The following is a 27456-nucleotide window of genomic DNA, read 5'->3' as shown; positions in this document are numbered from 1 at the left end:
ACTTTACTGTTCCCATGTGTCCAGGAAGGAGAAAAAGACAAAATGTGGGTGAGTACTATACCCTTCCCCATAAACTGTTACATAGTGGGTGCTCAACAAAAAGCAACTATGATCATTTGGTATTATACTACCCTTCTCATTTCTAGGAGGAGTTTCTGAGAAGGCCAAATTTACCTTGAAGTTCTCCAGCGTTTTCCAGTGTCAAATATGTGACTGATGTTTTCAAACATACGATCACAACTAACTGTTCAAGAATCTTGAAAGTCTCAGCAGGAAGGCTTTCCTTTGTAATATCCTTTAAATCCTTAGTAGGCTGAGAATTGTTCCTCCATTTGATTCCCAGTCAAAATGTTAACCTGTGAATTTCTGCTACCCTCCACACGCCTGTACAACTGTCGAGGTAGGCACACTGAAGGCCAGTATTTTCCTGTGGAGCAGGTAAACAGACAAGAAACAGAAGGCTGCTTAATTATTCCTCTTTCATTAGAGTTGACGTGTTTTCAAGGTATAGTTTTTAAACTCCTGGAGGACTCCAGAAATTTAGGAATTCAGCCTCAGTAAGTAGATGTTTGTTCCACTGGGATTTCCCAAGGTTTTTCTCATCTAATACTCATGAGAGACGGTTTGCTCTTTGATCATTTATCTGTGCATGTATTCAGAGGCGAATTCCAAAAGGACGCCCTGTGAAAGTCCGATTTCAAGTATCAAGGTGGTTCCAAATCCCTCTAACTTCAGGGTGACATCACACAAGAACCCTTAGATAATATGGCGAATCAGACTCCTCAGCCCATTCAGAAAACGATTAGAGAGTGTGTTGAAGACAACCAGAGTGGTAACCAAGTGTCTAAGCGTCACTGTCCCCGTGTGAGTTTTTATATCAAAAGGGTTTTTGATATCATATGGCTTCCTGGGTGAGAGACGGAACAGCCAGAGGACTTCTACTATGAGAAGGAATGCTCCCTGTCAGGAGGTGAGCAGGGGATTCTGGGCTGTTCTGTGAGGATCAGTGAGGAGCTGATCAGCAGGCCCTATAGGTTCCAGAGTCAGACAGGACACATGGAAGTGACCCGGGGAAATGTGCTGTAATTCTCAAAGTGCTGGGGCTGCAGAGAAATGCCCACAACTGGGCAGAGTTAGCTCTCAAGGAACCTAGCGCACACCAGCCCCAAATGGTGTTTGATTCTCACTGTCGCGTTCTCCAGGCCTGCTTCATTAGGCTGGCCTCAAGGTTCTTCTTTTTGTCACCTGAGAGACATGGTGCAGTGCTGAGAAGAAAAATGAAGTCGCTATCAGGAGGTCAGCCTCGGGCTCGGAGAAGTGGGGACAGCATGGGCTCTAAAGGAATTCATACCAGGGGTCTGGTTCCAGCCCTGTTCCTTACTAGCCACGTGATACTGAGAAATACCCAGGAAATACCCTGTTCTTATATCCCAATTCACAAGGTCTGTAAGCCCTGGATTCTTCATCTGTAAGCAGATGTGTAAGGCCTGTCTAGTAGGACAGTCGGAGTGTATGCAATGCAGGTGAAGCACCTGGCTCCGGGCCTGGTGTAAATTAGAAGTTTCACAAATGGTGGATGGCTGTTATTTCTAATACGCTTTAACCCCAGGCCCTAACACTGGGATTTTGTTGTTGTTGTCGTTGTTCTCCAGGACTTATCAGAGAACATACAGCTCAATAGGACATGGAATAATTAGCCAAAAAAGGAAGCTTCACCCGTAAAATTCAGTTAAGTATTTCCTCTTAGAGAATGCACTTCAAAATTTGGTTGTGCGGGAGTTTTGCCCAGCCAGGTGCAGCTCAAAGCTCCTAGAATGTGAGTCAAACACTAACTCCTTCCCTCTCTCCCAGCTGCTTTCCCATCCAAACCACTATATTCATCCACTTTGTTACCATCCAAAATCTAGCCCGTGCTTACAATTGGTCAAATTGCACTTGAGATAACCTAGTTAGAATGCCTTTTTAATGGAGTCAGCTCTGGCTCTCCCTGCCTGGCAGAAAAGCACCTGGCCAGTGGCTTCTGGGTCACCCTTCCTGGGAAATTCAGCCTTATCGCTCAGGAAACCCTTGCAGATGATGGGTGTCCATCACCTAGATCTTGGGCTGTGTTCAACAGCATTGGGCAAAAACACAGGACACCTTCCATTCCAGCCCCAGGTGGAGATTCCTCTCTCTTCATCCCCATCCTAAAGAAACTGCTCAGGGTAGCATTCCATTCCAGGCTTTTCTCTCACCCTCTGAGAATCTGGCCCTGGACCCACCGGGCATCATTAGAATCAGCTCCTTCAGAAGGAACTGCAGGTTCCCAGATCCCAAATTGCCCCAGCTCAGGGCATTTATACTCACCACTCTCACCTGGAGCCCCACACCCTCACCCCTGTCTTACATTTCCACTACATCCTAGAGGACTTCTCGCCACCTTAATTACATGACTGCAGCTCCTAGACTCTATGACCCTATGGGTAGACGTGAGTCTGACTTACCTTAGAATCCCCACTACTACCAGGGCCTTCCACAGAGCAGATGCTGAGTGAATGGTAAAGAAATGAGCCAGTGAACAGGAAGAATTATTTATTCAGATTTAATTTCTTTTGCATTCTCAAAGAAGCAAAAACATACACATATTTTTAATTTTACATAATAGACTGAGGTATAAGGCAAGAATTAACTATCTTTTAATTTGAGTTCCTTGTATCATGTATTTTACTGCTAATTCGTTCACAATATAAGCAAATACATATTCCACTGCTGTTATTATGTGACAACTCACAAAATGGAATGGATTTCCCAATCTGAATAAAAAACAGGACTCTTACCCCTAAACTATATAAACAGCACTATGTGTGACTACTGTCATTCATAAACTTGGATGTTGAAGTTCATCCAACCATTTGTTAAAAGGGACATTTGAACAATTCCAACAGGAAACAAAGATAAATCTCAAAGTCACCCAACAGAACAGAAACTCACTGCTAAGAATGCTGACTGCTCTCTTCAAAGAGGCAAGAATGGGCCTCATATCACACGAGGCAGTGGAAGCTAATCGATGGGGCCCTGGAAGGTGCACTGGCCCAGACCCCCTCCCACTGGCCCTGGCTGCAACACGTGCTGAGACTCACTCTTCTCCCTCTCTCAAAGCCCATTCATGCAGGGGTGGGTAGGAAATGTGAGGTTCTCCACCCATCTTTAGTGTATGGTGCAGGACTTTCACATAGCTGGTTTCAATGAGGGCCCTTGGACCCCACAGGAACTCGTAGCATGCAGGATCACTGCCGGGCACCTGCCGGTACTCCAGGTAGTTTTCCTGCACCAGATCTTGCATGAGCAGCTTCCTGGGATGTTCGAAGACACTGTCCTCCCCCCCCTCAAACACCTCCAACATACTCAGCTCCTCCCAGATTTTCTCCTCAGGGGCACAGTCGCCCTCTATTGCGATTATGGCCAGGACGATTATCAGGAGGCCTGTCTTGGGCATGATCTGATTGTCGCCCAGCAGGCCATCGTAGGAGAGGCCCAGGCAGGTGACAAGGATGTACAAGTGGCTGATGGGGACCACTTCCACCACCTCGATGCCAAAGACCAGCTGCAAGTACTCGGAGGCTTTGCTGAAGATCACAGGAAAGAAGTCCTGGAAATTTCTGATGACACTCTCCAGCATCTCTGCCTTTGTGACCGGCTCCCTGGCTCGATACTTGAGGAGCAGAAAATGAACCAACTCAACCATCTTCCTACTGATTGCTGCTTGGAACTCGGACTCCAGGTCAGGAAACATTCTTGGCCCCTCCTCTTCTTGGTTGCTGGAGCCCTCATCGGATTGTCTCCAAAGAGTGTAGTTGATGGTAGTCGAGAAGCTGGAGGCTCCCTGAGGACTGTGGGGAGGACTCGGTGAGTCGGCAGCAGGCACCTCCCCCAGGGTAACTTCCACTAGAGTAGAAGAGGAAGAAGCGATCTGCTGCTCCTCAGTAGCAGGAGCCTGCGCACCCACCAGGCCCCGGGCCTCTCCTCGGGCCTCAAGGCCTTCTTCAGGCTTGCAGTGCTGACTCCTCTGCTCAAGAGGCATGATGACTCTGGTCAGGGCAGCAGGCAGGAGTGCGGGCAGGAGCTGGGCAATGAAGACCCACAGGCCTGGGGAGAGAAGGAGCGTGTGTGAGGCCTTAGGTGAGAACTGAACTGAACCTTGGAGGCTCTGACAAAGGCTTACTTACAGATCTTCTCCTTCAATGCTCCTCCAGTGCCTCGGGTCCTACTTGTCAGCCTGTCCCCCTCAGAACCTGAAGGAGGAAGTGGGAGGGCACCTCAGGGTACAGCCGGCCAGCACATGCTGAGGCTGTAGGACTGAGAATAGGGAGGGTGAGGCCAGGCCCTCTGGAGTCCCATTTGTTCTGGGCGGGTGGGGCCCTTGGTGTGCATTCCAGGCAAACCTTCAGTGTTGGCACTGTCTGCGTCCCCTCTGCTCTGTGACCTGAGGACACTGACTGAGACCAAGGCCTCACTGCCTGGTTCCTGGAGCTCCTGATTCCTGGGAGAGGAATGCACGGGCCTTCAGTGTGCAGACTGCAAGCACAGCCACGGATTCCCAGAAGTCTCAGCAGGGTTGGCCAGACTCCGTGAGGTCCCCACTCTACTTGGGTGGAGGGTCCCCTCTGTGCTCACTCAGGGCCCTCACCTTTCTCCTTGTAGGGCCTAATCCCACCCTTTTGCTGGCTTGAGAATCTCTCATGTCAAGAACTCACATCCCTGATATGGTACAGAAGGAGATGAGGGGACCCACATCTGGCCATACATGACCAGGTCCTCCTGCGAAGGACAACGAGAGATGTCCAAATTCATTGGAGTCCAGGTGTCCTGGGTGACGAGTCCGCTTGGTCCTCACGTCCACTCCTGGCAGGGCCTGAGACCCTCCCTCTACTGACCTGACTCCAGCCTCTTCAGACCAAGGCCTCCCCTTCCCTGACATCAAAGATCCCAGGATAATGGAGGGACTTCAGCTGACAGCCCTGCCCAGGGTCTCTGAAGTAACCGCAGGGGCAGGGCAGATTTCTATGGGGCCCCCTGTCTGCATTCTGGCCCAGGGGTACCCTCAATCCTACCTCAGGCTCTCCACCTGGATGCTTGGCAGATCCTAGAACCACTGCATCTGTCGACCAGATGGGGGCCCCTGTGTTGACCTGAGTCACCTTCTGAAAACAAGGTCATCAACTCCCTGAGATCTGGAAACAGAAGTGAGGAGGGGCCACATCCTGTTACCCCCACGTGCGTTGTCCAGGGCTGACCCCTTTGGTTCTAGGGTGAACGTTATGATGGCCTCCTGTGGGTTACTCATCTTTACTCCTGCCAGGGACTGCCCTTTCTCAACCCCCAACCCCCTGAAATGAGCAGACAGCTCCTCTTTACACCAACACCTTATCTCCCTGAGGGTTCCCCAACCTCCTGCCTGTGGTACAAATGAGATTGTCACTTAGGGCCATCCCTGATCAGGTTCCCCCAGAGCTAAGAACAAGGGACGGCCAGACTCTGTGGCATCCCTTCTTTCTGGGCCGGGGGTATCCCCAGTCCTCATGAAGGGGGCACACCTTGGGTCCGGCAGATCCTGGGATTCCTCCCTCTGCTGACCTGAAGTCCCAGCCCTCAGACCACAGCCCTCAACTCTCTGTCACCCTGAAGGTGCAATGAGCACGGGGCACATTCGGCCACTGTGCCCAGGATCCCCCAGCCCAAGGTTGCCACTGATCTGGACTCCAGGGTCCCCTCAGTCCTCCCTCTTCTTCCTCCCCTTGACTCCTCGCAGGGCTGGGCCCCAACCCCCTGCTGAAGTGGGTCTGCATCCCTAGGATTCCCGCGGCTGAATGAAAAGGTGGCTCAGTTTGAGACAGGGGTACAGTGGGCCCCCTGTCCTGGCATGCTGGGTCCCCTAAGGACTCCACTGTCTTCCAGGAGGGCCTGGGCCCTTCCTCTGCATCCCAAAGGCCATACTCACGAGACCCAACCCCTTCCCTCCCTTAGCCGTACATGTGAACGTCAGGATCTGCGTGCTTGGCCACCATTCCCGGAGCTTCCGTGGGTTGATACCAGGGGCAAAGCCCGGATTCTGCCAGGATGGTGGTGGGGGAGGAGATGGGAATGGGGTTTGGGGGTGGGGTTGGTGTTTGAGGGATGGGGATGGGGTTGGTGTTGGGGGATGGGATTGGTAGTGAGGGTAGGGGGTGGGTTGCCCTCAGTCCCCTCTTGGGGTCCTGCCCTTGATTCCTGGCTGAGTCTGGGCCCTGAGCACTTCTAACCAGCCCTGCCCTGGTCACACAAAGCTCTTACGCCAGAGTTCCCTGCGGTTAAAGCGGCGGGGGGTGGCGGGGTGAGGTGGTGGCGACTCAGCCTGAGAAGTCTTCCCCTGCAGGGTGGTCCAGGCCCGGCAGCAGAGGCAGCGCTGGATTATTGGGGGCCCTCTGTCTGGGGCGAGGCCCGCCTCAGTCCTCCCTCGGCGTCTTACCTTGCCTCCTCACGGAGCCTGCGCCTGCTTGCCTCCGCCGACGTCAGGCCGTTGCTCAGGGCGAGAATCTCGCTGTCCTCTGACCCCCCAATGCGCAAGTCAGTGGCGTCACATCCGGGCCCCGTGACTTCCCTGGGTTCACGGCAAGGGTGGAACCGGATTCTGCCTGGATGGGGATCTGGATGGGGGTGGGGGTAAGCATGAAGATGGTGTTGGTGTAGGGGTAGGGATTGGGACGGGGATCCTGAGGCTGTAGGTCCTGGTGGGGTCGGGGGAGTTGGGGGTGGGAGGGGCCTTTGGTCATCCCTCAAGGTCCTGACTTGGATGCCAGGCTGAGTCTGGACCGCCATCCTCTGCCGATTGTGTCTGCTCCCCTCAGACCAAGTCTCTGACTCTGAGTCGGCCCGAAGTGGCATTGGGGGGGAGGGGTGTGCTCGGGGTGAGATCATTGCCAGTGTGTACCAGGGCTGACAAGAGGGGCTGAGCTGGATTCTGTGGTCCCACTATGTGGGTGAGGGTGGATCCTCAGTCCTCACTCAGGAGGGTCCTCTTCCTCACTCCTGGCTGTTTGATGAAGGAATGGGTGGGAGATGCTCTGTTTCTGTCACCTCTGAGCATCTGCGCATCTGTGCATCTGCACCCCTTGTAGAGAATGGCTGCGGGTGCCAGGCCAGGTGCTCCCTGCAGGGCAGGAGCTCCCGCGATGATAGTGACCTCTGGGAGAAGACGCACACCTTCCCACGGGGGCTCCTCCCCAGCCAGAGCTACACTTGGCAAACCTTTGGTCCTAAATGATTTATTCTCTGAATTGAAGAAATACGGTTTACATATCTTCTAAGTATATATGTAGGTAGCAATATATATATTTATTTCTATGAACTAACACCTACCCTTAGTATGCGTGATTCACTCTGATATCCTAGTCTACTTCCATTCCAGTCTTTGTGTTCTGTTGAAAGAATTTTTTTAAAAAACATAATTCCTCTCCCACTATGTTGGTTTCAGGTCGTTATTAGGAGAACTCTGGAGCCATGCTGCCTTAACAAACCCAATTTTCCTGGTGTCCTGCTATTACCTAGGGCTCTTGGCATCGTGTTTTCAGGGGCTGCCTCAGATTGTGCAATGAAGTGAAGTGGAAAATTTAAAACTTTTATCCTACCCATTCTTTCATCTGCCGTCTAGGCAGGCGACAAACCTCCCCAACATCTCTGCCGCTAACCCCCTCCAACAGACACTGCAAGTGTCACACACAAGTACCAGCTCAACACAGTCTCCAGTCTCACTCTGGGCTTTCCCTGTTTTGTTGTGTAGATTTTCTTGCTGATACTGGTTTTTTACTTTCTGTTTCCATTCTATAAATTTACAGGGTTGATTTGGGAAGCAGAGCACAGCAGCCCAAATTTGCTTGTAATGTCGGCGGCTACAGGTAAGGCACTAAATTGTAAATAATTTAAGCTGAGTTTACATTTTTACACTGTTGTGTTCCCCGTGAATGAATATGTTATACTCCTCTATGGATTTCAAGCTCTTTTTTCCTGAATATGTCAGTATACTTCGGTAGTTGCCTCTATAAACAACTTATACATTTTTATTAGACTTCTATTCAGGTAATTCTTGGATTTTGTTGCTATTGCAAATGGCATATTGCCTATCAATTGTTGTAGTTAGTTATTGCTTTCGTGAGGTGAAGATTTTGATTTTGCTGTTGTAATCTGTTGCACACCTCGTTCTGAAGGCCGATGCACTTGAATATTCCGCATACCTTTTCCTTTGAATTTTCAAGATCGATAATGGTATTATCACTAAACATTACATGTTTTTCCAATGTTCATACCACTCACTCATTTCGGTACTTACAGCTCTTTGTGTCTCAATCCTGATTTCAAATGTAGAGATAATAGGCTACATCTACTTCTCGTTCCTGACTTGAATGATAATTCTTCGAACATTTGACATTTAAGTATGTTTGCTGTTGATTTTAGGAAATGGAAGCTCTCTTTCAGTATAGGTTGCCTAAATATTTTCTTTTTTTACCATGAATTCATATTAAATTTATTTAAAAAGCTTTTTCTGTACCCGTTGGCAGGATCAAATTTTTTTCTCTTCCATTTTGTATGTAAGGAATCACAATGAAACAGATGTTTTTTCTAATGTTAAATCATATTTTATTTCCTTGGGCAGAGCCTGTTTATTCGTTTAATGTACTACTAATTTATGTAGGATATTTACTGCTGTGTAAGAGAGCTTACTTGATGTGTTCTTTTTCCATCAGGGGAGGTATGTGGTCCTCATCTGGTTTTTAAATCCAGGAGGGCTAGCCTGGGAGAATGAACTGAACAATTGTCAGTCTTTTGTATGTTCTGGAAGAGTTGATATAAGGTGGTGGTTAGTTTTCCCTGATCATTTGGTAAAATTGGCCTCCAAAGCTGTCTAACCTGGAATGTTTGAGGGTGGCTTGAGCTTTGAATATTGTACAGTTTCTGTTGTATAGTTAAAGTTTTCTTTTCCTCTTTGGATCAGTTTGGTTACTGATTTATTTTATTTCTACAAAGTGGTCAGTTTCATTTAGAATTTCACTTTTAATGGCATATTTATGATAAAAAAAGTTTTATTAGGGAAAGCCTTCACACATACAGAATAACAGGAACGAATATAATGAACCCAGGATACTTGATACCGAGCATGAACATCTTTAAATACACAGCAAATCTGGTTCCAGTTAAACACTCGCCTACCTGCATATCAGCTGCTGGAATAACGTGGAGTAAATCTAAGGCATTAGACCATTTCATCTCTAAATAACTTAATACGCATTTTTAAAAGATAAGGATTTTTTTAAAACAAAAAGCCGATAGTTTTCATATCTAAAAAATTAAATAAATGATTATCAAATGTTCAACTATTTTACACACTTATCTGGCCAACTTAAACTTTATAAAATATATATTTCTTTGATGGAGTACAAAATGTGTTAACTTTTCCCCCCACTTGCTTCATTGTGGTGCTTTCATATATCTATTATACAGCTAGGTGTGTGTGTGTGTGTGTGTGGAACATTCTACCTGCCGTCCCGTGATTCTCCAACCTCTTAAGTTACTTTTAAACTTCACGTACATTAAGCTTCACTCTTTGTGCTGTAAAGATCTATGGGTTTTGACAAATGCCTCGTGCCATTGTCTTAGTCCGTTTGGGCTCCCATAACAAAAATAGTGTAGACTGGGTGGCTTATAGACAACGCAACTTTATTTCTCACATTCTGGAGGTTGGGAAGTCCAAGATCAAGGTGCTGGCAGATTTCATGTCTGGTGGAGTCCTGCTCCCTAGTTCATAGACAGCTGCCTTTTCCCTAGATCCTCACATGCAAGAAGGGATAAGGGATCTCCGTGGAGTCTGTTTTATAAAAACACTAATCCCATTCATGAGGACTCTGCTCTCATGATCTAGTCATTCTCCAAATACCCCACCTTCTGCCTAATACCATCACCTTGGTAATTCAGCAGATGAATTTTGTGGCAACACAAATATTCAGACCAAAGCAAGCATGGAACCACCATTGCAGTATTATGCATACCAGTTTCACTGCCCTGATAAATTCCCTTGTGCTTGTCGGATAAACCCCATGGCCACCACTGATAGGTTTTTCATCTTTATAATTTTGCATTTTCCAGAATGTCATATAAATAGAATCTTATACTATGTAGCCTTTTTAGACTGGTTTCTTTCACTTAGCATAATGAACTGAAGAGTCATGTATAACTTTGTGTGGCTTGGAACTTATTCCTTTTCATTGAGGAGTAGTAGTATCAATGTCTGGATATATATATATATATATATATATATAGATATAGATATATATATATATATATCCATTCACCAAATGAAATACATTTTGGATGCTTCTATTTTTGGTGATTATGAAATAAGCTATTGTATACATTCATATACAAATTTTTATGTAGACATAAGTTTTCAAATCAATTGGGTAAATTGATTGAGTATGGCTGCTGAATCTTGTGCTAAGTCTATTTTCATTTTTTTAAGAAAACGCCAAACTGCCTTCCAAAGTGGCTGTGCCATTTTGCATTTCTACCAGCAATGAAGGAGAGTTTCTGTTGCTCCACATCTTCACTGGCAGTTGTTCTTGGTCTTGTATTCTTTGTTTTGGTTTTCTATGGATTTTGGACATTCTGATAGGTGTGTAGTGGTATCCCATTTTAGTACACAATTATCCAATGCCAAAGGGTGCTCAGTACTTTTATTATGCTTATTTGCCATGTGTATGTCTTCTTTTGTGTAGTGTGTGTTCAGATCTTTGACTATTTTCATTTTTTCTATCATTGAGCTTTAGGAATTCGCATATATTGTAGAGACAAGTTCTTTATCACATATGTGTACCGCAGATGTTTTCTGCTAGCCTGTGGCTTCTGTTTTCATTCTCTTAACATTGTCCTTTGAAGAGCATAAGATTTTTATTTTAATAAAATCAACTTGGCAAATTTTTCTTTCCTTGATCATGCTTTTGGTGTTGAATTTAAAAACTCATCACCAAACTCAAAGTTATGTGGATTTTCTCTTATGTTTTCTTATAGAGGTTGTATTGTTTTTGCATTTTTCATTAGACCTATGATGTATCTTGAGTTAGTTTTCATGGAATATGTAAGGATATGTCCAGGTTATTATAATTTGTGTATAGGTGTCTAATTGTTCAGGCACCTTTTGTTGGCAAACCTGTACTTTCACCATTATTGCCTTTGTTGTGAATCACCTGACTATATGCGTGCAGGTCTATTTCTGAGCTCTATTCTGTTTTATTAATCTGTGTGTCTATTCTTTGCTAATGCTTATGTCCTCCACCAAATTCATATTTTGAAGCCCTCAGCCCCAGGGTGTCTGTATTTGGAGATGAGGCTTCTAGGGAAGTGATTAATGTTAAAAGAGGCCATAAGGGTGGGACCTTGATCCCATAGAATTAGTTTGGTTATAAGAAGGGAGAAGAGACAGAAGAAAGTACTTTTGTGCCTACATGACCTTTCTCTCTCTCTCTCTCTCTCTCTCTCTCTTTCTTTCTCTCTCTCTCTGCACATGCACAGAGGAAAGGCCAAGAATGGACAGATTAATAAAGGGCCATCTACAAGCCACGAATAAGGCCATCACCAGAAGCCAACCCCGCCAGTCCTTGATCTAGGACTTCCAGACTTCAAAACTGTGAAAAAAATAAAATAAATTTCTGTTGTTTTAGCTACTCAGTCAATGGCATTTTGTTATGGCAGCCTGAGCTGACTTAAGACATAACTTCAGGTGACACAATTTTTTTTTTTTGTTTCCTCCTAGAAAAAAAAAAAAGTAATTTTGACACTTAAAGTCTGTAGTTCATTTTGAGTTACATTTCTGTACGGTGCAAGATATTTGCAGTGGCTAGTATTATGTGTCAACTTGTCTAGGCTATACTGCTCAGCTGTGTGGTCAAACAGTAGTCTAGATGTTGCTGTGAAGGTATTTTGTAGATGTGATCAACATTTACCATCAGTTGACTTTAAGTAAAGCAGTTTAACTTCCATAATGTGGATAGGCCTCATCCAATTAGTTGAAGGTGTTAAGAGAAAAGACCAAGGTTTCTTGGAAAAGGAATTCTCCCACAAGACTAACATAATAATATCGTGTGAGTTTCTAGCCTGCTGGCCTGCCTTCACTGTCCTGGGGGACGCTCGGGGAGACCAGGTGGACTGGAGTAGACTGTTGAGAGACACTGGTCTGGTGAAGATGTCCAGGAAACCATGAGCCTCCAGCCCATTGTCCAACAACCACCCACCAACACCAAAGAGGCGAGGAAGTGGAAGGCATCCTCTCAACCCTGGCCCAGAAGCCCTATCAAAGTGAACGGCCCACCCAAGCTCTGACTCCTACCCTGTCCTCCCCTGGCACAACCCCCACCCCAGCCTGCACCATTTCTCTATGAAGCCCCTGTTCTCACCCCTCCTCCATCCTCTTCCCCAAACCAGTGCCCTCCTGTGATCTCCCTGTTTCCTTCCAGGTTCCCAAGACAACCCGGAAGGGAAAAGGGACCCATCAAGGAAGTTCCAGGAACAAAAGCCTCTCCCTAAAAGACCACCGCTTCAAAAAAACCTGAGGAATGGAGTGGGCCAACACTATCCAGCCACTCTGACCAGCCGAACGAGGAACTCAATCAAAATGAGCCATAGCGGGACCACAAGGGCAAGGAGACCACCACCTTCTACAGTCTCTCTTCGGGCAGCCAGTAATTCCCGGGCAAGGCCAGAGACTTCAAGTCTATCTGAAAAGTCTCCAGAGGTCTAACCCCAGATAAATAGCCAACAGGGTGTAAAGTACATTTTACACCCCAAAGGGTGTGCCCCATGGTGATGAAAATAAAGTGAACATGTTGCAAAATGATGTGTGTGTCTGTGTGTCTCAAATGGTAGGGGTAGGGAGTAAGGGGAAAGAGGTAGGAGTGTGGGAAGGGAGGGGGGCATCCTCTACAATTTCTCTAATTCAACTTGCTCTTCGTTCTTTGGTTTCCTAGGGTGAAACTTTTGGTTATTGATTTTAGATTTCATTTTCTAATATAAACATTTAAAATATGCTATATATTTCCCTCAAGGACACACTTTAGCAGAATCCCACTTTTTGTATGTACATTTTTACTTTCATTCAACTTAATGTATTTTTAAAATTCTCCTGAGACTCCCTCTTTGACCCATAGGTTATATAGGAGCATATTTTAAAATTTCCAATATTTGGGCATTTTTCAGATATCTTGGTGTTTGGTTTTGAGTTTAATTATATTATGGCCTAAGAAGAGGCTATCTATTATTTCTATTCTTTTCAATTTGTAAGCTTTGTTTGATGGCCCAGAATACCATCTATCTTGGGAGATATTTCATGCACACTTGAGAGGATTGTTTATTCTGCTATTGTTGAATGCGGTGCTTTTCTTATTGTTTTATTTAGTCAGAGTAGTTAATGGTGCTTTTCAGGTCATCTATATCCTTCCTGGTTTTCTGCTTACTTTTTCTCCTAAGTACTGAGAAACAAATCAAAGAGTTTTGAGAAATGTTTAGTCCCATGAAACCACAACCACAGTGAAGGTGAAAAATATATTCATCCTCCCCAAAAGTTTCTTCCTGTCTTCTTGCTGTCAAACCATCCCTTCAGTAGAAGTGATCCAAGGTGAGCAGAAGTGAGCATCCGCTGACCATGACCATTTTCCCTACTAACAGAGGCAGGTAGGCACAGAGAGCAGCAGTTGCTTTCACACACAGGCAGCATCCAGGAAGAAAACCAGATCGATAGTGTCATAGAAGGAGAGCTTTCTGGCCTGGACACAGGCTGTCGCTCCTTTTCTTGCACACTGCCACTCCCCAAGTCTGGCTCTGCCTTCCTGGCTTCCCTGGCTCAGATGGGCGATTCACACCTCCTCACCATCTCCCCCGACTCCCTACAGACTGAATTAAGGGCCTTGCCACTTTCTATTGTTTTGTTGACTTGGTGTTTCCTCAGCATATATTGAATAAAAGTTTTCTGTAGGAATCAATAAGTGCATGAAATGAATGAAATCACCAGGCATGGGAATTCTTTGATTCAAATTATGGAGTCTGCCCTTCCTGGGCCTCCTGCCTACATGAAGAAACCCACAGTTCCTTCACCTGTGCTCACTTGAGTTCAGAAACCCTGTGGAAACTACCACGGAGAGGGTCACTGCAGACGCCTTCTCCCCAGGCCCAAACACTGTCATGGAGGTGAGGATGCTCCCAACAGGATGCTTCCTGTATTGGACCCCACACGTCCCCATCAGTTTAACAAGGAAAGCTGCCACCTGCACTGCCTTGCCATACAACCTGCTCACGTACACACCTTGGTCCAGCCCCCTACCCCAGACACTGTCAGCTGGCAACATACGCCAGCGGTCACTGCCCTAGGACACCTGTCCCGTTCTGTGCCAAGGGTTCAGAAGCCACAGAAGGCTATCTGAGACACAGTCGCCAACTGGAACATTTTCAAGGCACGTCCACAGCCAATCCTTCATCTGCAGAGTCTGAGCTGACTAGTCCCAGGGCACTCTTCCTCCCATTTCTCCTCCATGCAGCCCCACTGCCCCTTTCAACTGCTCATGGGCATTCCTGGCCTGTCTCGGCAGTTGGTCATCAGTCAGCAACCCACTCACATAGCCCAGCCTCTATAGAAGGTCCCCGGGGGATAAAACACCAGCCCCCAGCAGGCATGAAGACAGTTCCCACATCTGGGACGCTGGTGAAGGTACAAAGGACCACTGGAGTGTTCAAGAGAGGTAGCTGGCCCAGAATGACGCAGGGAGTCAGCCAAGCTCTTCCTGAGAGAGGGAAGGGGATTCTGAGGGCGGGAAGATTGACCAGCACAGCCCTGGTGCATTCAGCCAACACTCAGATCACAGGGCCCCCTCCAGCTGGTGATGATGTTGCCGGGATTTCCCAACTCTATTCCTATTCATTGTCCTGTCCTCCCTCCTCCCTTCCCCCTTCTCTCCCTCAGGCCCCTGACCCCACCGGCCTGAAGTCTGGATTTAGAGCTCGGAGTGCCAGCCTGCCTGGGGCTCTGTGGACTTGGTTTCGCATGTGGTCTCTCTCATGGACGCTAGCAACGGCTCTCCCCAGGATCCTCCCTGGATCGTCCCTCACGGGCTGAGGGTCTCCTGTCTGCTCTCTTTACCTGGCTCCTCTTCAGTCTGACCAAATCCTTCTCAAAGCAGAGAAGAAATGTCCTGTCCACATTTCAGAATTTTAAATCAATTGTGATTTTTATGAGAATTTGAATTGGTATAGCATTTTTGTAATAACATTTTAGAAATATTTTAAATGTTAAACTATTTTCACCCTTTCACTTTAACCCAATGTCCATGTTAATATATCCTTCTTATAAGAAAACCATGTTTGCCTAAAAATTCATATTCAGAGATGTTGATTTTATTGTAGTTACCATACAGCAAATGGGAAACAACTTATATGTCCATTAGGAAGAAAGAGTTTAATTAATTGTGGTGCATGTCTACTTTAGAATTATAGAAAGTGGTTTCAAAAGTGAGAAAGATCGATCTATCTATCTATCTATCTATCTACCGTTGTGGAAAGATCCTACATCCATTTTATAAAGTGATAAAAGAATATCAATATGTATATCATTGTTCTTGTATATTAAATAAAAACAATATATTGTTATAGTTTATCTGTCAGTGAGAAGCCTAGAGTCAGCAGTAAAATAATATACAACACCGTTAATTGTGGTGACCTCTGAGGGGGCGGTGGGGGTGGTGGCCGTTGTTAAATGTGGAGGAGATTTGTAAAGGGGAAAATTGTGAATTATCTACATTTCTATAATTTTTGCAATAAGAATATGTACAATACTACATTTTAAATTAAAAAAAATTAAACCTGACAAACAGAAATACTAGCCATGTCAGTTTAAGTAACTGCTAGCCATTGCAACAGAACAACCATGAATGGCTTGCCACAACACAAGTTTATTTTATGTGCAAATAAGTTCTGATGCAGTTTGCCAGGGGCTCTCCACTCTCACGGGACCCAGGAATCCAAGCTGCTTCCACCTTGTGATTCCACCAGCTCAAGATGAAGCTGCCATGTTTGCTAGTGAAAGCGGAGACAAAGCGTGGAAATGGCACACTGGCTCCCACATGCCTGGATGTGACAAACAATGCTTCTGCTCCTATATTGGTATAAAGGAAATGTCACGTGACCCATCCTAACTGCAAGGACTTTACTGTTCCCATGTGTCCAGGAAGGAGACAGAGACAAAATGTGTGTGAGTACTATACCCTCCCCCATAAACTGTTACATAGTAGGTGCTCAACAAAAACAACGGTGATTCTTTGGTATTACACTACCCTTCTCATTTCTAGGAGGAGTTTCTGAGAAGGCCAAATTTGCCGTGACATTCTCCAACTTTTTCCAGTGTCAAATATGTAACTGATGTTTTCAAATATACGATCACAACTAACTGCCCAAGAATCTTGAAAGTCTCGGCGAGAAGGCTTCCCTTTGCAATACCCTTTAATCCTTAGTAGGCTGAGCACTTTTCCTCCATTCGATTCCCGGTCAAAATGTTAACCTGTGAATTTCTGCTACCCTCCACAAGCCTGAACACCTCTCGAGTGCCTGTAGGCACAATAAAGGCCAGTATTTTCCCGTGGAGCAGGTAAACAGACAAGAAACAGAAGGCTGCTTAATTATTCCTCTTTCATTAGAGTTGACATGTTTTCAAGGAATCGTTTTTAGACTCCTGGAGGACTCCAGAAATTTAGGAATTCAGCCTCAGTAAGTAGATGTTTGTTCCACTGGGATTTCCCAAGGTTTTTCTCATCTAGTACTCATGAGGGATGGTTTGCTCTTTGACCATTTATCTGTGCATGTATTCAGAGGTGAATTCCAAAAGGACGCCCTGTGAAAGTCTGATTTCAGGTATCAAGGTGTTTCCAAATCCCTCTAACTTCAGGGTGACATCACACAAGAACCGTTAGATAATATGGCGAAACAGAGCACTCAGCCCTTTCAGAAAACAATTAGAGAGTGTGTTGAAGACAACCGGAGTGGTAACCAGGTGTCTAAACATCACTGTCCTCATGTGAATTTTTATATCAAAAGGATTGTTGATATCATATGGCTTCCTGGGTGAGAGACGGGACAGCCAGAGGACTTCTACTGTGAGAAGGAATGCTCCCTGTCAGGAGGTGAGCAGGGGATTCTGGGCTGTTCTGTGGGGACCAGTGAGGAGCTGATCAGCAGGCCCTATAGGTTCCAGAGTCAGACAGGACACATGGAAGTGACCCGGGGAAATGTGCTGTAATTCTGAAAGTGCTGGGGCTGGACAGAAATGAACACATCTTGCCAGTGTCAGCTCTCAGGGAACCCAGCGCACACCAGCCCCAAATGGTGTTTGATTCTCATTGTCGCGTTCTCCAGGCCTGCTTTATTACGCTGGCCTCGAGGTCCTTCTTTTTGTCACCTGAGAGACATGGCGCAGTGCTGAGAAGAAAATGAAGCACCTGTCAGGAGGTCAGCCTGGGGCTGGGAGAAGTGGGAACAGCATGGGCTCTAAAGGAATTCAGAACAGGGGTCAGGTTCTGCCCTGTTCCTCACTAGCCACGTGATCCTGGGAAATACCCAGGAAATACCCTGTTTTTATATCCCAATTCACACACCCTGTGAGCCTTGGATTCTTCATCTGTAAGCAGATGTGATAAGGACTGTCTAGTAGGACAGTCGGAGTGTATGCAACGCAGGTGAAGCACCTGACTCCGGGCCTGGTATAAATTAGAAGTCTAACAAATGGCGGATGGCTGTTATTTCCAATATTTTTTAACCCGAGGCCCTAACACTCCGGGATTTTGTTGTTGCTGTCGTTGTTCTCCAGGACTTACCAGAGAATACACAGCTCAATAGGACATGGAATAATTAGCCCCAAACAGAAGCTTCTTCCATAAAATTCAGTTAAGTATTTCCTCTCAGAGAATGCACTTCAAAATTTGGGTGTGCAGGAGTTTTGCCCAGCCAGGTGCAGCTCAGAGCTCCTACAATCTGCGTCAAAAGACCAACTGCTTCTCTCTCTCCCAGCTGCTTTCCCACCCAAACCACCATTTTCATCCATTTTGTTACCATCCAAAATCTAGCCCGTGCTTACGGTTGGTCAAATTGCACTTGAGATAACCTCGTTAGAATGCCTTTTTAATGGAGTCACCTCTGCCTCTCCCTGCCCGGCAGAAAAGCACCTGGCCAGGGGCTTCTGGGCCACCCTTCCTGGGAAATTCAGCCTTATCGCTCAGGAAACCCTTGCAGATGATGGATGTCCATCACCTAGATCTTGGACTGCGTTCAACAGCAGTGGGACAAAAGCAGACGACACCTTCCATTCCTGCCTGAGGTAGAGATTCCTCTCTGTTCATCCCCCATTCGAAAGAAACTGCTCAGAGTTGCTTTCCATTCCAGGCTTTTCTCCCACACTCTGAGAATCTGGCTCTGGGCCCACCCAGTTTCATTAGAGTCAGCTCCTTCAGAAGGAACTGAAGTTTCCCAAAGCCCAAAATGCCCCAGCTCAGGGCACTGACACTCCACTACTCTCACCCGGAGCGCCACACCCTCACCCCTCTCTTACATTTCCTCTACATCTTACAGGACTTCTCACCACCTTAATTATATGACTGCAGGTCCTAGGCTCTACAGCCCTATGGGTAGGCGTGAGTCTGGCTTACCTTAGCATCCCCACTACTAACCCAGGGCCTCCCACAGAGCAGATGCTGAGTGAACGGAAAAGAAACGAGCCAGTGAAGAGGAAGAATTATTTACTCAGATTTAATTTCGCTTGCATTCTCAAAGAAGTCAAGGAAATCCTGGTTTGCATATTTGTTTAATTTTACAGAATAGATTGAGGTACAAGGCAAGAATCAGCTATCTTTTGATTTCTTGAGTTACCTCATGTATGCTATTGCTAATTCGCTCACAATTTTAAGCAAATACTTTTTCCACTGCTATTATTATGTCACAATTCACAAAATGGAATGGATTTCCCAATCTGAATAAAAAACAAGACTCTTACTCCTAAACTATATAAACAGCACTATGTGTGACTACTGTCATTCACAAACCTGGGTGCTGACGCTCATTCAACCATCCGTTAAAAGGAACATTTGAACAACTCCAACAGGAAACAAAGATCAATCTCAAAGTCATCCAACAGAATAGAAACCCACTACAAAGAATGCTGACTGCTCGCTTCAAAGAGTGAAGAATGGGCCTCACGTCACAGGAGGCAGTGGAAACTAACGGATGGGGCCCCGGAAGGTGCACTGGCCCAGACCCCCTCCCACTGGCCCCGGCTGCAACTCGTGCTCACTCACTCTTCCCCCTCTCTCAAAACCCACTCACGCAGGAGTGTGTAGGAAATGGGAGGTCCTCCACTGATCTTTACCATATGGTGCAGGACTTTCACATAGCTGGTTTCAATGAGGGCCCTTGGACCCCACAGGAACTCATAGCATGCAGGATCACTGCCGGGGACCTGCCGGTACTCCAGGTAGTTTTCCTGCACGAAATATTGGGTGAGCAGCTTCTTGGTATCCCCGAAGATACTGTCTTCCCTCCCCTCAAACACCTCTAACACACTCAGCTCCTCCCAGATTTTCTCCTCAGGGGCACAGTCGCCCTCTTTTGCGATTATGGCCAGGATGATTATCAGGAAGCCTGTCTTGGGCATGATCTGATTGTTACCCAGCAGGCCATCGTAGGAGAGGCCCAGGCAGGTGGCAAAGATGTACACGTGGCTGATGGGGTCCACTTCCATCAGCTCGATGCCAAAGACCAGCTGCAAGGAATCGGAAGCTTTGCTGAAGATCACAAGAAAGAAGTACTGCCAATTTCCGACGACAGTCCCCAGCATTTCTGCCTTTGTGACCAGCTCCCTGGCTCGATACTTGAGGAGCAGAAAATGAACCAACTCTGCCACCTTACTACTGAGTGCTGCTTGGAACTCGGACTCCAGGTCAGGGAAGGTGCTTGGCCCCTCCTCTTCTTGGTTGCTGGAGCCCTCATAGGATTGGCTCGAGAGAGGGTAGTTCATGGTAGTGGGGAGGCTGGAGGCTCCCTGAGGACTCTGGGGAGGATCTGGTGACTCGGCAGCAGGCACCTCCCCCAGGGTGACTTCAACTAGAGTAGAAGAGGAGGAGGCAGCCTCCTGCTCCTCAGTAGCAGGAGCCTGCGCACCCACCAGGCCCAGGGCCTCTCCTCGGGCCTCAAGGCCTTCTTCAGGCTTGCAGTGCTGACTCCTCTGCTCAAGGGGCATGATGACTCTGGTCAGGGCAGCAGGCGGGAGTGTGGGCAGGAGCTGGGCAATGGAGACCCACAGGCCTGGGGAGAGAGGGAGCGTGTGAGAGACCTCAGCTGAGTACTGAACTGAACCTTGGAGGCTCTAAGAAAGGCTTACTTACAGATCTTCTCCTTCAGTGCTCCTCCGGGGGCCTCTGGTCCTCCACGTCAGCCTGTCCCCTCAGAACCTGAAGGAGGAAGTGAGAGGGCACCTCAGGGTACAGCTGGCCAGTGCATGCTGAGGCTGCAGGACTGAAAGTATTGAGGGTGAGGCCAGGCGCTCTGGAGTCCATGTGTTCTGGGGCAGGTGGGGCCCTTGGTTTGAATCCAAGGCAAACCTTTACCGTTGGCACTATCTGAGCCCCCTCTACTCTGTGACCTGAGGACACTGCCTCAGACCAAGTCCTCACTGCCTTGTTCCTGGAGCTCCTGATTCCTGGGAGAGGAATCCACGGGCCCCCAGTGTGCAGACAGCAAACGCAGCCACGGATTCCCAGAACTGTCAGGAGGGTTGGCCAGACTCTGTGAGGTCCCCACTCTACTGGGGTGGAGGATCCCCTCTGTGCTCACTCAGGGCCCTCACCTTTCTCCTTATAGGGCCTAATCCCTCCCTTCTGCTGGCCTGAGAATCTCTCATGTCAAGAACTCACATACCTGATATGGTACAGAAAAACATGAGGGGACCCACATCTGGCCATACATTCCCAGGTCCTCCCGGAAAGGACAACGAGAAATGTCCAAATTTATTGAAGTCCATGTACCCTGGGTGAGGAGACTGCTTGGTCCTCACCTCCACTCCTAGTAGGGTCTGAGAGCCTCCCTCTACTGCCCTGAGTGCAGCCCCCTCAGACCAAGGCTTCCCCTTCCCTGACATCAATTATCCCAGGATAATGGAGGGACCTCAGCTGACAGCCCTGCCCAGGCTCTCTGAGGTAACCGCAGGGGCAGGGCAGATTTTTATGGGGCCCCCAGTCCGCATTCTGTCCCAGGGGTACCCTCAATCCTCCCTCAGGCTCTTCACCTGGATGCTTGGCAGTTCCTAGGACCACTGCATCTGTCCACCAGATAGGGGCCCCTTGGGGGTACACCTTGGGCCCTGCAGATCCTGGGATTCCTCCCTCTGCTGACCTGAAGTCCCACTCTTCAGACCACAGCCCTCAACTCTCTTGTCACCCTGAAGGCGCAATGCGCACAGAGCACATTTGGCCACTGTGCCCAGCATCCCCCAGCCCAAGGTTGCCACTGATCTGGACTCCAAGGTCCCCTCAGTCCTCCCTCTTCTTCCTCCCCATGACTCCTCGCAGGGCTGGGCCCCAACCCCCTGCTGAAGTGGATCTGCATCCCTAGGATTCCCGTAGCCGAATGAAAAGGTGCCTCAGTTTGAGACAGGGGTACAGTGGGCCCCCTGTCCTGGCATGCTGGGTCCCCTCAGGACTCCATTGTCTTCCAGGAGGGCCTGGGCCCTTTCGCTGCCTCCCAACGGCCATACTCGCGATACCGAACCCCTTCCCTCCCTTAGCCGTAGATGTGAACCTCAGGACTCACGTGCCTGGCCGCCATTCCCGGAGCTTCCGTGACTTGATACCAGGGGCAAAGCCCGGATTCTGCCAGGATAGGGGTGGGGGTGGGGATGGGAATGGGGAATGGGGGATGGGGGTGGGGTTGGTGTTGGGGGACGGGAATGGTGGTGAGGGTGGTGGTTAGGCTGCCCTCAGTTCCCTCTCGGGGTCCTGACCTTGATTCCTGCCACAGCGTGGGCCCTGACCTCTTCTAACCAGCCCTGCCCTGGCCACATTAAGCTCTGTCCCCAGAGTTCCCTGCGGTTAAAGCGGCGGGGGGTCGGCGGGGTGAGGTACTGGCGACCCAGCCTGGAAGTCTTCCCCTTCGGGGTGGCCCATGCCCGGCAGCAGAGGCAGCACTGGATTATTTGAGGCCCTCTGTCTGAGGTGAGGCCCGCCTCAGTCCTCCCTCAGCGTCTTACCTTGCCTCCTCACCGAGCCTGGGCCGGCTTCCCTCCGCCGACGTCAGGCCGTTGCTCGTTGCTCAGGGCGAGAATCTCGCGGTCTTCTGACCTCCAATGCGCAAGTCAGTGGCGTCACATCCTGGCAACGGTACTACCCTGGGTTCCGGGCAGGGGTGGAACTGGATTCTGCCTGGATGGGGATCGGATGGGGGTGGAGGTAAGCATGAAGATGGTGATGGGACAAGGGGTAAGGATTGGGACGGGGATCCTGAGGCTGTAGATCCTGGTGGGGTCGGGGGAGTTGGGGGTGGGCGGGGCCTTCGGTCATCCCTCAGGGTCCTGAAGTTGATGCCTGGCTGAGCCTGGACCGCCATCCTCTGCAGATTGCTTCTGCGCCCCTCAGACCAAGTCTCTGACTCTGAGTCCCCCTGAAGTGGCATTGGGGGAAGGGGTGTGGTCTGGGTGACATCATTGCCTGCGTTTACCAGGGCTGACAAGAGGGGCTGAGCTGGATTCTGTGGTCCCTCTATGGTGTGTGGGGTGGGGGGGCGGTGTGGACCCTCAGTCCTCACTCAGGAGGGTCGTCTTCGTCACCTCTGGCTGTTGGATGAAGTGATGGGCAGGAGATGCTCTGTTTCTGTCACCTGTGAGCATTTGCACAGCCGCACCCCTTGTAGAGAATGCCTGCGGGTCCCAGGCCAGGTGCTCCCTGCGGGGCGGGGCGGCAGCTCCCGCGGTTGTAGTGACCTCCTATTTCAGTCTTTGTGTTCTGTTGAAAGAAGTTTTTTTTAAAAAATGTAATTCCTCTCCCACTATGGTGGTTTCAGGTTGTTATTAGCAGAACTCTGGAGTCATACTGCCTTAACCAACCCAATTTTCCTGGTGTCCTGCTATTACCTAGGGCTCTTGGCATCGTGTTTTCAGGGGCTGCCTCAGATTGTGCAAAGAAGTGAAGTGGAAAATTTCAAACTTTTATTCTACCCATTCTGTCATCTACCGTGTAGGCCGGCTACAAACCTCCCCAACATCCCTGCTGCTAACCCCCTCCAACCAACACTGCAAGTGTCAAACGCAAGTACCAGCTCAACACAGTCTTGAGTCTCACCCTGGGCTTTCCCTGTTTTGTTGCGTAGATTTTGTTGCTGATACTGGTTTTTTATTTACTGTTTCCATTCTGTAATTTTCCAGGTTTGATTTGGGAAGCAGAGCACAGCAGCCCAAATTTGTTGTAATGGCGGCGGCTACAGGTAAGGCACTAAATTGTAAATAATTTAAGCTGAGTTTACATTTTTACAGTGTTGTGCTCCCTATGAATGAATATATTATACTCCTCTATGTATTTCAAGCTTTTTTTTACCTGAATATGTCAGTATACTTCGACAGTTGTCTCTATATTATTAGACTTCTTTTCAGGCAATTCATGAATTTTGTTGCTATTGCAAATGGCATATTGTCTATTAATTGTTGTAGTTATTTATTGCTTTCGTGAGGTGAAGATTTTGATTTTGCTGTAGTAATCTGTTGCACACCTCGTTCTGAAGGCCGATGCACTTGAATATTCCACATACCTTTTCCTTTGAATTTTCAAGATCGATAATGGCATTATCACTAAACATTACATATTCTTCCAGTATTCATACCACTTACTCATTTTGGTACTTATAGCTCTTTGTGTCTCAATCCTGATTTCAAACGTAGAGATAATAGCCTACATCTACTTCTCGTTCCTGACGTGAATGATAATTATTCGAACGTTTCGCATTTAAGTATGTTTGCTGTTGATTTTAGGAAATGCAATTTCTCTTTGAATGTAGGTTAAATACTTTTTTTTTTTTACCATGAACTCATATTAAATTTCTTTAAAAAGCTTTTTCTGTACCCGTTGACACGATCAAATTTTTTTCTCCTCCATTTTGTATGTGAGGAATTACAATGAAACCGTTTTTTTTTTCCTAATGTTAAACCGTATGTTATTTCCTTGGGCAGAGCCTGTTTATTTATTTAATATGCTAGTAATTTACGTAGGATATTTGCTGCTATGTAAGGGAGCTTACTTAATGTGTGCTTTTTTTTTCCATCAAGGGTGGGATGTGGTCCTCATCTGGTTTTTGAATCCAGGAGGGCTAGTCTGGAAGAATGAATTGAACAATTGTAAATATTTTGTATGTTCTAGAAGAGATGAGATAAGATGGTGGTTAGTTTTCCCTGATCATTTGGTAGAATTGGCCTCCAATACTGCCTAACCTGGAATGTTTGAAGGTGGCTTGAGCTTTGAATATTGTACAGTTTCAGTTTTTATAGTTTAATTAAAGTTTTCTTTTTCTTTTTGGATCAGTTTGGTTACTGGTTTATTTTATTTCTACAAAGTGGTCAGTTTCATTTAGGATTTCACTTTTAATGGCATATTTATTATAAAAAAGTTTTATTAGGGAAAGCCTTCACACATACAGAATAATAGAAACTAATGTAATGAACCCAGGATACTAGATACCCAGCATGAACAACTTTAAATACACAGCAAATCTGGTTCCAGTTAGACACTCGCCTACCTGCACATCAGCTTCTGGAATAACGTGGAGCGAATCTAAGGCATTAGACCATTTCATCTCAAAATGATTCAATATGCATTTTTAAAAGATAAGGACGTTTTATTAAACAGAATCCCAATAGTTTTCATATCTGAAAAATTATATAGATGATTATCAAATGTTCAACTATTTTACATGTTTATCTGGCCGACTTATACTTTATAAAAAATATATTTCTTTGATGGAGTACCCAAATATGGTAACTTTCCCCCCACTTGCTTCACTGTGGTAGTTTCATACATGTATAATACAGCTAGGTTTGTGTGTGTGTGTGTAACATTCTACATTCTGTCCCATGATTCTCCAACTTCTTAAGTTACTTTTAGACTTTGCGTACATTAAGCTTCACTCTTTGTGCTGTAAAGATCTATGGGTTTTGACAAATGCCTCGTGCGGTTGTCTTAGTCCCTTTGGACTTCCGTAACAAAAATAGTGTAGACTGGGTGGCTTATAAACAACACAACTTTATTTCTCACATTCTGGTGGTTGGGAAGTCCAAGATCAAGGTGCTGGCAGATTTCATGTCTGATGGAGACCTGCTCCCTAGTTCATAGACAGTTGCCTTTCCCCTATGTCCTCACATGGAAGAAGGGGCAAGGGATCTCTGTGGGGTCTATTTTATAAAAACACTGATCCCATTCATGAGGACTCTGCTCTCATGATCTAGTCATTCTCCAAATACCCCACCTTCTGCCTAATACCATCACCTTGGTAATTCAGCAGATGAATTTTGTGGGAACACAAATATTCAGATGAAAGCAAGCATGCATCCACCATTACAGTATTACCATACTAGTTTGACTGCCCTGATAAATCCCTTGTCCCTGGCAGATAACCCCCTTGGCTACCACTGATAGGTTTTTCATCTTTATAATTTTGCCTTTTCCTGAATGTCATATAAATAGACTCGTATACTATGTAGCCTTTTTAGACTGGTTTCTTTCACCTGGCATAATGAACTGAAGAGTCATGTATAACTTTGTGTGGCTCAGAACTTATTCCTTTTCATTGAGGAGTAGTAGTATCATTGTCTGGTTGTACCATAGTGCGTGTGTATATATATATCCATTCACCAAATGAAATACATTTTGGATGCTTCTATTTTTGGTGATTATGAAATAATCTTTTGTATACAATCGTATACAAATTTTTATGTAGACACAAGTTTTCACGTCAATTGGGTAAATTGATTATGACTGCTGAATCTTATGCCAAGTCTATGTTCAGTTTTTTAAGAAAACGCCAAATTGTCTTCCAAAGTGGCTGTACCATGTTGCATTTCCACCAGCAATGAATGAGAGTTTCTGTTGCTCCACATCTTCCCTGGCAATTGATCTTGGTTTTCTTTTCTTTTTTCTTTTTTTGCTTTTTTATGGATTTTGGACATTCTAATAGGTGTGTAGTGGTATCTCATTTTAGTACACAGTTATCTAATGAGAACGGATTCTCAGTACTTTTATTATGCTTATTTGCCATGTGTATATCTTTTTTTGTGAGGAGTGTGTTCAGATCTTTGCCTATTTTCATGTTTTTTCTGTCGTTGAACTTTAAGAATTCGTGTATGTTGTAGAGACATGTTCTTTATCACATATGTGTACCACAGATGTTTTCTGCTAGTCTGTGGCTTCTGTTTTCATTCTCTTAACATTGTCCTTTGAAGAGCACATGATGTTTATTTTAATAAAATCTACTTGGTAAATTTTTCTTTCATTGATCATGCTTTTGGTGTTGAATTTAAAAACTCACCACTGAACTCAAAGTTATGTGAATTTTCTCTTATGTTTTCTTATAGAGGGTTGTATGGTTTTTGCATTTTGCATTAGGTCTGTGATTTGTATCGAGTTAATTTTTCTGGAATATGTAAGGATGTGTCTAGGTTATTATAATTTGCCTGTAGATGTCTAATTGTTCAGGCACCTTTTGCTGGAAAAACTGTACTTTCACCATTATTGCCTTTGTTGTGAATCACCTGACTATAAGTGTGCAGGTCTATTTCTGAGCTCTATTCTGTTTTATTAATCTATGTGTGCATTCTTTGCTAATGCTTATGTCCTCCACCAAATTCATACTTTGAAGCCCTCAGCCCCGGGGTGTCTGCATTTGGAGATGAGGCCTCTAAGGAAGTAATTAATATTAAAAGAGGTCATAAGGGTGGGGCCTTGATCCCATAGGATTAGTGTGGTTATAAGCAGTTAGAAGAGACAGAAGAAATTACTTGTGTGCCTGCACTAGCTCTCTCTCTCTCTCTCTCTCTCTCTGCACATGCACTGAGGAAAGGCCAAGAACGGATATATTGAGAAAGGGCTATCTACAAGCCAGGAATAAGGCCGTCACCAGAAACCAACCCTGCCAGTCCTTGATCTGGGACTTCCATACTTCAAAACTGTGAAAAAAAATAAATTTGTTTTGTTTCAGCTACTCAGTCCACGGCATTTTGTTAGGGCAGCCTGAGCTTACTAAGACATAACCTCAGGTAACACAATTTTTTTTTGTTTTCTCCTACAAAAAAAAAAAAAACCCATAATTTTGACATTTAAGTCTGTGGTTCATTTTGAGTTA

General features: G+C 46.3%; 2 protein-coding genes, 1 long non-coding RNA gene and 1 pseudogene across 6 annotated transcripts; 2 read left to right on the top strand and 2 right to left on the bottom strand.

The window, feature by feature from the left end:
- Positions 1-2554: 2554 nt before the first annotated feature.
- Positions 2555-6594, bottom strand: MAGEA2B (MAGE family member A2B). Of its 3 annotated transcripts, XM_063803901.1 has the most exons (5): positions 6485-6582; positions 5091-5210; positions 4422-4519; positions 4206-4271; positions 2555-4125 (listed from the first exon to the last, which is right to left on the bottom strand). In XM_063803901.1, exon 5 carries the CDS (start codon positions 4058-4060, stop codon positions 3116-3118), a length of 945 nt encoding a protein of 314 aa, XP_063659971.1. In that variant the 5' UTR covers positions 4061-4125; positions 4206-4271; positions 4422-4519; positions 5091-5210; positions 6485-6582; the 3' UTR covers positions 2555-3115. The 3 variants fall into 3 exon arrangements, with proteins under 3 accessions (XP_063659971.1, XP_054532414.1, XP_063659970.1); XM_054676439.2 differs by lacking the exon at positions 4422-4519 and having other exon boundaries at positions 6485-6594; XM_063803900.1 differs by lacking the exon at positions 4422-4519 and having other exon boundaries at positions 6310-6582.
- A 5-nt stretch (positions 6595-6599) lies between these two features.
- Positions 6600-11711, top strand: LOC134807012 (uncharacterized). Its single transcript, XR_010154641.1, has 3 exons — positions 6600-6678; positions 7851-7910; positions 11575-11711. It is a non-coding gene; the product is annotated as an uncharacterized LOC134807012 (long non-coding RNA).
- Positions 11712-11891: 180 nt separating this feature from the next.
- Positions 11892-12719, top strand: LOC107971229 (chondrosarcoma-associated gene 2/3 protein-like; annotated as a pseudogene).
- A 6103-nt stretch (positions 12720-18822) lies between these two features.
- On the bottom strand, positions 18823-22499 carry LOC107972766 (melanoma-associated antigen 6). 2 transcript variants are annotated; one of them, XM_054676503.1, is made up of 3 exons: positions 22328-22499; positions 20469-20534; positions 18823-20388 (listed from the first exon to the last, which is right to left on the bottom strand). In XM_054676503.1, the coding sequence occupies exon 3, from the start codon at positions 20321-20323 to the stop codon at positions 19379-19381; it is 945 nt and encodes a 314-aa protein (XP_054532478.1). In that variant the 5' UTR covers positions 20324-20388; positions 20469-20534; positions 22328-22499; the 3' UTR covers positions 18823-19378. The 2 variants fall into 2 exon arrangements, with proteins under 2 accessions (XP_054532478.1, XP_054532477.1); XM_054676502.2 differs by having other exon boundaries at positions 21892-22347.
- Between the last annotated feature and the right edge of the window lie 4957 nt (positions 22500-27456).

Source organism: Pan troglodytes, chromosome X (assembly GCF_028858775.2).
Source record: "Pan troglodytes isolate AG18354 chromosome X, NHGRI_mPanTro3-v2.0_pri, whole genome shotgun sequence".
Taxonomy (NCBI): Eukaryota; Metazoa; Chordata; class Mammalia; order Primates; family Hominidae; genus Pan; species Pan troglodytes.
This window is presented reverse-complemented; position numbering and strand designations above follow the sequence as displayed.

Bases quoted from the DNA above. Each gene is read 5' to 3' on its own strand.
- LOC107972766 (XM_054676503.1), bottom strand. From the start codon at position 20,323: ATGCCCCTTGAGCAGAGGAGTCAGCACTGCAAGCCTGAAGAAGGCCTT.
- MAGEA2B (XM_054676439.2), bottom strand. From the start codon at position 4,060: ATGCCTCTTGAGCAGAGGAGTCAGCACTGCAAGCCTGAAGAAGGCCTT.